This window comes from Melanotaenia boesemani, chromosome 9, assembly GCF_017639745.1.
Source record: "Melanotaenia boesemani isolate fMelBoe1 chromosome 9, fMelBoe1.pri, whole genome shotgun sequence".
NCBI lineage: Eukaryota > Metazoa > Chordata > Actinopteri > Atheriniformes > Melanotaeniidae > Melanotaenia > Melanotaenia boesemani.
In genome coordinates, this window is record NC_055690.1 from 25,693,162 (window position 1) to 25,705,438 (window position 12,277).

Here is a 12,277-nt window from a genome sequence, read left to right on the forward strand (position 1 = left end):
CGGCTGCCAATAATTTAAAAGATGGGATTCCTCCTGATCAGGCATCTGCCACTCCTCCTCCTTCCATCCTCTCATGACTAGGAGGTCGAGAAGACAGCCAGAGCCGGGAAAGGCCCTGCCCAGCCATCTAATCCTCTACACCCATTCACCATCACTGCTAATCTCCGTCACCACCTCCCCACCACCGCTGCCACCAACACTATCGCCTCAACCTCCACCTCCGGTTCTCACTCAAGAGGTGCACAAAGACGCTAAGCGCCCCTGTCCCATCCCACTTACCATCCCACCCCTTCTCATATCCCTAACCTGCTCCGCCCATTGCTCCTACAGCAGGAGGCACTCAGCTCTCTAAACCCAGGATCCATAATCCCGTGGGGCTGCAAGTTTGGGTGAGCCCAAAGGCTCATTGAGTGCCGGATAACTCTCTCCTGGACTCAGGCTCTCTGTCTTATTGTTGCTGCCACTGAGAAGAGGATAGACACAAATGGAGCTTGAATTTCAATGTGCCTAACGACTCAGAGAGAGAGACAGCAGAATATGGACTGGTGGGCATCCAGGCGTTAAGAGTTTTTTCAGGGAGGCTGTGTAGAAATACATGCAAATACGTTGGCAAGTGCAGGCCACCACATCTTTGGTCACATACATAAAACATAGAATACAATAATTTGTTCTTTTTCTTTCTTTTTAATATAAATATCCTCAAAAAAATAAACTCAACCCACCATTACTCAAATGTTTGTGAGAAGTTAAAAACCAATCAGACCACATTCTATAATTGATCTTCAGGTTTTTTCTGGGAGTGGCCAATAACACTATTTAGAAATTTGAATTTACTTGGATGAATCTCTTTTTTCTGTTTTCAATGGTTGTTGTTGGTGCAATTACAAATAAATCAAGTCTTATAAAATTATATGACTAAAACTGAAAGTAAATTCTAAAAGAATACAAATGCCTAAGACATTTGTGGATATACATTTATCATTTTATCTTTTAAATGTCATACAAAAGCTATTAATAATATTGTATAAACATTAATGTTAGTACATATTATTTTTCATTGACCAAATGATGTATGCATTCCACTAGTATGTGGAACATCTGAAAGCCCTCTTTGTTGCATCATGCTAGATCATGCTTGGACAGTTTAGCTGGGCTGATGTTAAATGACTGCAAAGGAAAGTCCATTATGGTTGGGACTCATTTTTTCTTAGACATGACAGAATATCTTATATACATTTTTTTTTCTTTTTCGTTTCTGTTTTTAAACTTGTCCAATTAGTTCAAAGTTTAATAGAAAGTATGACAAATTTTGTAGTGTTCACAGACTTTTGAACCCTGTTCTATGCACTCTGTTATTGGACAATCATAAATGTTTTTCATGATCTACTAAGCAAATTTGAGAGAAAAGAAAGAAAAAAAAAAGAAAAGAAAAACCTATTTTTCTACTTGTTTCAGGCTTTGTTTACTTTCCCCCAAAACCAACAAAATGGCATTCATGAACACATCTTCAACACAAACATGTTCTTCATAAGAAACAGAAGATTACTTAAAGCTATGACAAAATACATATTTGTCTGAGCTCAAAAACACACATATGTACAGCTACCCAGATACAGAGTGTATATAGCCCTCTGGCTCACTCAGCATTTCAGTTCTACATACAACAGTGTAGGTGAGCTTGACAGACCTCTCACAGCTGCCTCTCCACCTCTTATTTACAGAAGCTATCTTTCCCATAAGTCACCATTCCTGTATTCATAAAGCATCATGGATGCCATAACTCACTCTTCCTCTTTATGAATAAAGCTCCCAAATTTATGGTGATGTCGCAGAGGAGTTGTGGCCTCCCTGGTGACAAACTTCCCCCAGTCTGTCACCACTGGCTTGGGCCGCTCAGGGTCCTACATCAAAGACTCCAGATGGGAGCGCCACTTTATCACTCCCCGGTCGGTGACATCACGCGACGCACAGAATTGATGATGAAAGCAAACATATCTGTCTTAACTCACATTTACCAAATCAATTTTATTTTTACAGACCCTCCATGGGGTTATTGGCATATTGACGCTTTGCAGGCGGGAAGGGGGGTGTAGGCGTTGGCCGAGGGATGGTGAATGGGTGGGCATGAGAAAAACGGGGGAGGGTCAGTAGGTCCTAATGGCATTTAGCATATTTAATGCAGAGGGATGTCATCACTGAATATCCATTCTGAATAATGTGGCATTTCATCATAAATTCTTTACAACTTATTTACTTAATGGAAAGAGTTATGGCTTGCTGTCAGGATGGTAATTAAACATTGTGATACAGTGCTGCCTCGCCAGGATCCCATCTTTTCCCTCGACTCCCCACCATCCACCTGCCCCTTTACGCAGACATACACGTACACACATGCACATCCAAGCTCCTCAGCTTTTTAAATACATATTATTATTCAAACTCCCCATAAATTACTGCTGGATTAAAATTCATGAAACCTCCTTTTGCTTTATTTTCTTCTCTGAAAAAAAAGAAGAAAAAGAATGAAAACCCAGAAAGCTTGTTCAACCAACTGCAAATCTTCTCTGTTAGAACAGGGACTTTTTTTAATGGGTCAAGATAAAGAGTTCTCATTTTTGCTTAATACACAACATTGTATTTCACTACAGAACTGATAAAGAGGAATTAAAGCAACAGAGAAGGAGCTTTTTTTTTAGTTTTGTCCAAGCCAAAACCACAGAGTGAACTGATGGAGAGCAATGCTTTGAGATGCAAATCATAAAGCACCACTCCAAATCCTAAACTATGTATATGAGCGAAGTTATGATATTGTATCAACATGTTATTAGTCACCTCATGACATGAACTGGAGAGTTTGGGTGTTAGCCTCTAACACATAAGGAAATCATCTTATTTAAACCTGTGACTTCTCCCTTTATTAGTTGCCTGGTCAGCTGTTCTTAACGAGCCTGGCTCTGTCCCACAAAGGAACAAAGCCCTGAATGTGGAGGGCTATACCCTCACGTTCAAATTAGATGATCTGTTCTGGGAGATGAAATGAGGCTGATTCTCCTCCAGCCCCTTTATTCTGCTCAATAAAACCAAGCTAGCTTGACACTGACAGAGACCACATCTAACCTTTGGCCTTGTCCTGTGACCCGTCTTCGATTTTATGTGCCTGCTGACCAATATGTGATTTGCCAATGGCCGCAATGGGTCCCTAACCAGAATGAAGAAGGGATTTATAGCTTTTCATTTTAATTGAGCTGAAAGCACAACCTCGACTCACTTTCTTTAAGTTGCAGTGAGCTAACATTACATCACTGGGCAACAAACAACTACAACAACCTTGTGGTTACATAGGTGACGACATGGGAGGAAATGTGCATGCTACAGTGTATATTGGTCAAGGAATCCCTTGCTCCTTGTCGGAAATGTGCTGCCACTGTTGCAGACCAACCTCATAGCTGAAATTTCCATGTTTATGGTATTGTAAAAACATGTCTCTTTTCCCACACTTCTCATTTACTTCACCCGAAATGCTCAAATATAGTTGACAGATAATAATAATAAAACCAAACAGTGTTCTTACCTCCCAGCCTTGACTAGGGTCTTGGAGACAAGGCCTGTGCTCTCCCTCATATGGTCCAAAGCGCTCCCCAATGTTCACCTTCCTGCAGCTCCAGATGCCAAGACCCCCACCTGGAACTCCTGACTCTCTCAATTCAAAATCCAGGGGAATGGTCAAATCTTCTTGGGGTAAAAAAATGCTTGGGTGCTGCATTGACAAGGGATGCTGGGGTGAAGATTCATCATCAGAGAATGGTGGGGATGCTGGGTCCTCTGCCAGGGTCAACGATGGTGTAGGATCACCATCAGAGCCGCAAACATCATCTAAGATGTCAGCTGGGTAAAGGGCAAAGTCATCATTGCTGTCACCTGTGAAAGACACAGAGACAGGTTTTGAAGGTAAAGCTCAGACATGTTAAGTGATTGCTGGATTATTATAGATAGATGCTAGCAGCAGGTAATCCCAAAAAAGCATTTTTACATCTTTGCTCCACAATGTAGGACAAAGTCTAAAAAGTTTAGTTTTTTTAGAACTTTAAAGTGAAGAATGGGATGTTGTGAAGGAAGCTTTATTTAACAAAATGTAGATTTATTCTGAATTCTGATATAAAACTAGAGAAGTCAATAACCTCTGAACTGAACTTTTGGGCTCTAGAGCATAAACAGAGTATGTTGCCATTTGGTTGAGCTGGTTCCAAGGTAGGAAAACAGGGTCCGGTCAGCATTGTACAGCACTGACTGTTTTATATTTCCCTTTCCTGTTCTTTTTCTATGCTGTACAGTGAAAACAGAGGGAAGCACATGAGGGTTAATTGTGAATAGAGTGAAACAGGACATTGAGGTATGACCCTTGATCCCACACTGGGCTTCTTTGGAGTGCTACACGTGGCTGGTAGAGATCAGTGGAGGAGTAATTGAAAAAACTAGTCTTTTGTGAAGCATGGATGCACTGCTGTTAGGCTTGGTCAAAACAGTCTGTGTCTTGTTGCAGGTAAATTGAAAGAAGCATTAAGTTTAGGAAAAACTGTTATGTTTGCAAATAAATACAGAAAGACAGAAAAGTTATCAGAGTCGACCAGATATAGTGCTAGTAAACAGGCACGTTTACTTTTTTTTTTTTAAGAAGAAGCCAGCTAGCATGACTGACTGCCAGCCAGGTGTCACAAAGTGAGACAGACGGACACTAAATGCCGGAAATGATCCACAGGAAGCTGCTGCTTTGTGGTGGGTTGTGCTTAACAGATGCTGACAGGTCACGGGGAGAGAGGTTCTGCTAATGAGGCTGAACAACCCATCTCTGCTCTGAGGAACATTCCTGCAGGGCTTCCTGTGTCACACTGTACCTCCGCGCTGTCAACCATGGAACCCTTAATCCAAACAGATACACACACACACACACACACACACACACACACATACACAAACTTTTTGCTCCATGGCTGTGAATTAACAGTGCTTCTGACTGACTGAATGGGTCATTGTGGCTGGCCACAGGCGGTCATGAACTAACCTGAGAGATTACCTTGGGACTTTGTCAAAATCATTGACCCTTTGTTTTGTCTTTTTCCATCTCAGCTGATGCATTATTTGAAGCACTGGGTAAACTTGGTATATTTTATCCTTTAACATGTGAAACTTCAAGGTCAGTGCACATTGTGCAATGCAAAGGAATGCAAAGCTGTCAAATACTGCATAAGTTGTATATAAGCTGTTTGTTGAGAATCATAAGTCCTGTCAAAATGTGTATGCTGTGGGATGAAAAATCTATGTATGAACACACTGTGCTGAATCAGCTGTCAATTACAGATAGATGTGTGTGTGTTTTCTGTGCAACAGTATGTGTGTATTTGTAGAAACATACTGTATCTGCAGCTTGAGCATTTCTCATAGTCAGTCCCTGCAGCAATACCTGATCAGTGTCTTAGTAAACATTACATTTGACACACACACTGTATGGACCCAGTGTTTGAGGGGTGAGTCTTTAAAAAACTCTTGAGCTGGGCCTGGTTTGAAACCCAATGTAGCCCTGGGAGTCTGCATAATGATTTTCAGTACGGAGCCTGTGTAACGCAGTTATAGGCCTAGATGTGAAGTTTGCCATATGGTGGAGGGACAAGGGCTTTTAAAGGTAACTGTATCCCTCCATTGCTGTTTCTCCTCTGACATTTCCCCTTTCATGCTGGTCTCCAAGTTTATACTTCATTTAGGCCATATATTCTCTCGGTCCACTGGATTCAACGTGGGCATTTCAGATTATAAACATATATGTTTCTCAAAGGTAAACGTTATCCAAAAACAAATATGCAATACTCAGAGTTTAAAAATTGTGGTTTCATGTGCAGATGATAGATAAGTCAAAGACCGTAGCTCTGCTTTGACATGAGGCACAGCAAAGACAACACACACAGATGATCAGATCACTGCATTCGTGTATGTGAGTGAATTTCTGTGTCTCTGCCTTTGCAAAGCAAAAAGCCCTGTTTGTTTCTTCAGTGATGGACATTACTTTATCAGTGCAAGCTGACGCCCCTTATCAAAGAAGGAATTCTGAGTACAGAAGGGGAACTCCAGCAGAGAGAAGCATCACAACGCCAACTGCATTAATAGCACAGATGGCACCCTGTGATAGCACAATAAAGCAAGAAAAAAAAACAAAAAAAAAAAAAACAAAAACAACTCTTTGATGCTGATCTACCCATAATACGACACAAAAGATTTTGTACATAAGAGTAAGGAAAACAATATTATCTCCTTATCAAAATCAGCCATTAACACAGGAAAATACATCGTGACACTCACATAAACACAGACATGCACACACTTGCTTATATATCATGTATTCAAATGCTTGCGCTTGACACCAAATTCATTAATTTTTATTAAGAGGAAAAACATTTGTTCCCAGGCCTGCTATCTGCATGGGTGGAATGATTTTCACCTCTGCCACAAGGTGTTGGGCGGACTCATACATCACATGATTACCCCGAGCAGCGAGCAGGGCCGCCATCATCAGGGAGTGAATTAAAGATGATAGAAAGAGCTATTAATCACTGTGACAAAGCCCCTAATGGAGGTGTGACCCAGCCACTGCTGACAGGATGCCAAGGGGACGCACCCCCGGGACAAATGGATACATATGTTTACAGAGAGAATAACCTACCTGTGGACACAGTCAGCCCATTCTCTTCCAGTTCTTTTCTTCTATACGTTTAATCTTTTGTTCTTTCTTTATTTATGTCTTTCCAATATTTATGCATCTCTTCTTGTGTTTATTGATTTTTCTCTGACTTATTTCAATTGGTTAAACTGCTGCTTGTTTCAAGTGATGTTAAGTTTCAGTCCTTGCATGTATGAGGCATTAAAATAAAAAAAATATAAACTCCATGGTGAATTGAGTACATGTGCTGGCAATAATAAAGCAGAATTACGCCAGAATGTTATGGATTTCTTTTTAATACAGACTTTTTAGGAAAAGGAGGAAGGAAAGAAGTGTTTACACAACAGACTTCATAAACTCAGTGGATGTTTTATATGACCGTTTTCTCCACTGCATCTCTGTTTATAGAGCTGGATGTGCTGCAAGGTGGAAGATGTGCACATTTTCATGTATAAATATCACTTCATTTAACCAGATAAAAAGGTCTAAGAGATGACAGATGAGGTATTAGATCCTGAAATAGGGAAATGAAATTCTCATCCTATGAGGACTGACCCTCATGCTTATCTAAAGGCGTCATTTATTGCCTGTGATAACAGTCAAATGTTATCAGGGGGGCTCACCCTTGTACCACAGGTCAAACATAATCACACTTGATCCTCTCCATTAGTCATCATCCAAATTCTGAAACAGCTCTCTTCGTCACTACCCTGTTTTCCATTTTTTTTTCCCTATTTACTGAAAAAAAGTCATGAAAAGGAGAATATGAGTGAGTGCAAGATGATTGCTGTTATTGTGTCCTTGTTCTTTTGCCTTAAACATGCTTAGAGACTGGGACTCAATTCAAAACAGAATAGAAATTATTATCTTTCATTTGGTTCATTTTAAAGGCTTTCACACCCACTGCCTATCAGGAAATTACTGCTGTTGATTTGGTAAGTGCTGTTAATTACAGTGCATCAGTGTATGTCTGCATTCCCTCAGCAGGGTGTATAGGAGCCCCAAGGCCTCCGGAGAGGGAATAAGCTTCCTAATTAACTCTGTCTTTGTGCTTAATGGAGGCCCTAACACTGCTTTTGGTAGTCTTTTGGTCCACAGGTTTATTGGGGGGATTGTGGAAGTGACTGATACAAACCACAAACATTCAAATCTTCAGGTAGCTCTGAACAAACACTTTCAGAGAATTGATTTTTTTTTTTTTTTTTTCAAAAGATTTATAGTGTGGAATGTCTAAAATGAGTCTTTTAGTACATTAATTAATGCAGTCATAGTACAGATTATTTAAAAATAGACAAATATATGAGATCAATTACTTCAATTACTTTTATTTTTTAACTTTGGAAAGAAGAGCTGAGCAACTACATCAGAATAAGAACAAGTAAAGCTGCAGGTGCTTAATGTCCTCTTCACATGCACATATCCTCACAAACAGCCATCCATATTGCATTTAGAGACACACATGAATGCTACAATAACAAGAGCAGAGCTCTAAACACAGTCTTAATTAATGAGAGCATTGTCTCGTGTTAGTCAACTACTCCCCCTTCCAAATGGAAAACACTCCATTAAGGGCCTTGTGCAGTGTTACCAATTAACATCGAGCAACAAACCTAAACTTCGAGCTGGTCTCTCTGTGCGCACACACACACGCACACACGCACACACTAGGACAGCTAATTAATTAGCATTAGTTGTGATTAATAATGAGTGTCCTTTAATGGTAAATCTGCAGCTCCGATGGCAGGCTGACACAACAAAGGAGCCTGTGTACGCAGCAGGATTTATCTGGGGAGCTGCTCGGGGATTTTAACATGTTTCTCACAGGCCTGACAAATGGCCTATTAATTATCTAATGTTGTCTGACAACAACCGCTTGATAAAGATGTATGTTTAGACAGAGTGAGGAGGGGACGATACAGCAGAGGCGAAAGAGAAGTAATAGACAAAGAAGAGGGAGAGTGTTTATTTGAATGAAAGAAGAAAAATAAAGTATTTGAGAATGAGGTGAGACTTGAATGTTCCATTTTACATGGTTTTAGACTTCTGAGTGATGCACACATGCATTTAAGCTCAACAACAAACAGCTATAGATTAATTCTTTCCTTGATACATTTGTATTAAAAGATAAATCACTGTAGTGGAATAATCAATATGGAGGATTAACAAACCAGTTTTATGCTTGATGAAATGCTAATGCATTAAGTCTTGATGCAAAGGGATGAATGTGCAACACACACACAGTTCAAGTCCTAAAACCACAATCAATAACATCAATGGGGAAGTCTCCACATAACCAAACCACTTCATACCATTATGTCTCTAAAAACATGGAGCATATGGGCATTCCCCCCATCCCCCCCCCCCCCCCCCCCCCCCCCCCCCCCCTTCCAATTCAGTTTCCATCCTGACTCTAATTTACAGGGTTTATCTTCTGTCTGTATGTTGACAGGTGTTCTTAAGGGGATGCCTGTTGCCAAATGATTTTTATGATTGTTTTAGCGCCACATTTGGCTTAATGAGAAAGGATCCCAGTCGGATACTAACTCAGGCCTGTCAGATGTAAAGCAAACAGAATAACAACCCAACACTCACATTGTTTCCACAAACCATACATCAGCTAAGGGATGGAACTGACCCCAGGATGGAGAAAATGAGGGGGAAGAGGTGAAGAAAATAGAAAGAGGGAGGATAACTGAGGAATGAGAAAGGAGAGGAGGAGTAAGAGTGGATGTATTCTTCTTCTCCACATTTTATGTGAACAAAACTTAATTTCATCATGTTGACTTGTGCTTAGAGTATGGTTGACAAAAGCATGATGTAGAAAAAAAGAATAAGTTGTAAGACAGGGCTGCAACATGTAAAAAAAAATGTTGACAGAAGTCATCAATCACATCGTCTCCTCTATCTTCGCCTCTGATACCCCCCTCAACATATGTGTCACACATGCTAAGCTTCTTGATTTGTTTGCTCTGGTCACCTGCGGCATAGTTTTCATCCATCTTCTTATTCCACCATTCTCATCTCTCTGTCTTTTCAGAAGCCAACATTAGCAATTTTACACTACAGAAAAAAGACATCGCTGCCAGGTGCCACTGAAAGGTGACAAAGCAATCCAGAAAATATATTTTACATTAGTTTTAAAAGAAAGGGAGGGGGAATCTGTATTCTTAGCAAAAATATACATCTCAGTGCAAACATGCATTGAGCATTCCCACTCCATCTCCTTCCCTTGCTCTCATGTCATGGCCAACTGCCATTGGGTCCTAATATAATTACGGCTCACAGTTGTGCACATTTGAGAAATTGATTCCTTTGATGAAATGTGAGGGAGGCAGGTCTGGGCTGAGCTGAGAGAGACATATATCCAAAGTGGTTGCTGCCAGCCATTCCAGCCTTGCGGGAGGCCCCCTGGGTACCAAACCGCCAGCTCAACCCAGCCCAGCCTGGCCCAGTCGTTAAAAGAAATGATAGCATGTGTGCTTTGTTTGAGTTTGATGTCTTCATAATGCATTACACAATTAGATTGATTTGACAATTTCCATTATACTTGATAAAATATTTATGTAGGCCTGAGGATGGTTGCTCTTATCAAAGCAGACTGATCTGCAGTGTTAATGGGAGCTGAGATCTGCAGTGAGAAGGCCATCAGCCTGAGAACACTGAGAATCTGTGTAGACAAATACAACCTGACTACTGGAAATTTGTAAATGTAATATTAAAATATGCAAATTCAGCTAGAATTGAAAAATGAAATTCTTTGGACCATTTCAGGTCAGGTGGGGGCTCTAATTTTCATCACACACACACACACCATCTTACCACCATATGTTACAGCTTTTTCATAATGAACTCGGAATGTTGCAAAATACAGTCATGTAACATATTTTGAGTCATGAGAATGTGGTAATTTTACCATTTTTGATTGTACACAACAGTTGTATGAAATGCAGTATACAGGCAAATAAGTGTAATAATTTTAGAAATGCCAAGCCTTCATTGTGGCTTATCTTTTTTAGATCAAATGTGTAAAAGTGTAAAAAATATTTGATTAATTAAATCAAAGACCATTTTTGACTATCCAAGTTGCTGGCTGCAGGACCTTTGCTTTGTTTGATTCCTGGAAAGCCAGTATTAACTATTGCACTATCACCATGCTTCACTACTTGCTTTGTCAGTCCTGAAGCTTAACTTGCAATTGTCATTACATGTTCGAAGAATATGTTAAAGCTTGCTGAATCTAATCGTTGTTGCTGTGCACACTGTCTGTTTCTCGATCACCACCGTCAGCTCCACCTTCTAATGCCAAGTGTTTCACATAATTGTGTTTTGATGATTAAATTGTTTAATGTTTGTAAGATTCAACAATTTCTCTGCTGTATCATGGCTTGCTGATTTATGGGGGAATGTGGGCAGGGACGATGAACTCAACTGTGGATTCAGATCTTAATAATCTAATTGCTAAAAGATTGAAAATGTATTTATCCATATTTGACAGCATTCCCTGTTGTAAAACTCGTGAGTTTTAAATTTGTTAAATATATGCCTTAAGATATGAACTGAGTTCAAGGTTCAACAATCAGTTTTTCATAGAAGGAGCCATGTAGAGTATTCATACAGACGTTTGTTATTTTCCAAATGAAGACCTTTCCAATAATATACTTGTTTTAATGAAAGTTTTTATTTTTCTCATTTCATTAATAGAGACTTTCAAATGCTTAGTTTCATAGACCACTTGCAAGACTTAGTATATAAAATTAAGCTTTTGTTTTTTCCTTTAATTTTTTGAGAAGTATATTTAGAGTTATTTATAAGTTTAGAGTTATAGTATTAATCACAATCTAAGACATTCATATAATCTTGAACGGAGGCATAAAATACTGAATTTAGGGTCAGCACACAGTCTGTGGGTCGGAGTCGGGATTACATAACAGATTATCAAATATATACACATGCAGAGGCTACCATTCCAATAACCGCTGAGCAAGGGCATGAAAAAATGTTTAATTGAAGTGAAATTGAATGTAAAAACTATTTATAGAATAGCATGTAGCTTTTAAACTGGACATAAAACATTTTCATTATTAGCTTGTGCATAAGTAATTAAATAATGCACCGCTGGGGTTTTAATGCAATGCACTAAGTCCAGTTTGATTAAATAAATTAAAGTAAAGCAGGGTTTAATGAGGGATGTGGTCTATAAAGACTTGTATAACCCCATATTGATCATGTTTTTATAGTAATAGTTCAAGATTGGAACTTCACATACACATGGTTTTTCAACTATCCTGTAGGTAAGTGTGATTTCAAGTTACCATCATGACATAAAAACCAGGCCAAAATATTGAAGTGCTTTATTGGATGTCATTGCAAACTGTAAAAAACAAACAAACAAACAAAAAAACTGCTTCTTATTTCTAATGGACCTTAAACAAAAAATATTATTGAAATAAAATGCATAGTCACAGTTTAAATGTCTTAAATTTACGTAATTTTTTCTGAAAATGCACCATAATGCTGAGAATTTGAAGTCTGCTAGCGGAAGAGCGATCGGGAGTCTTCCTGTATCAGTGC

General features: G+C 39.4%; 1 protein-coding gene across 12 annotated transcripts in view; it reads right to left on the reverse strand.

The window, feature by feature from the left end:
- The window catches only part of mecom (MDS1 and EVI1 complex locus), a 130,042-nt gene that overhangs the window by 86,431 nt on the left and 31,334 nt on the right, over positions 1–12,277 (reverse strand). For all 12 annotated transcript variants that reach the window (XM_041994509.1, XM_041994505.1, XM_041994504.1 and 9 more), the window contains exon 2: positions 3,572–3,918. In XM_041994509.1, the coding sequence (XP_041850443.1) occupies positions 3,572–3,918 (347 nt within the window). The remainder of the gene's footprint in view (positions 1–3,571; positions 3,919–12,277) is intronic.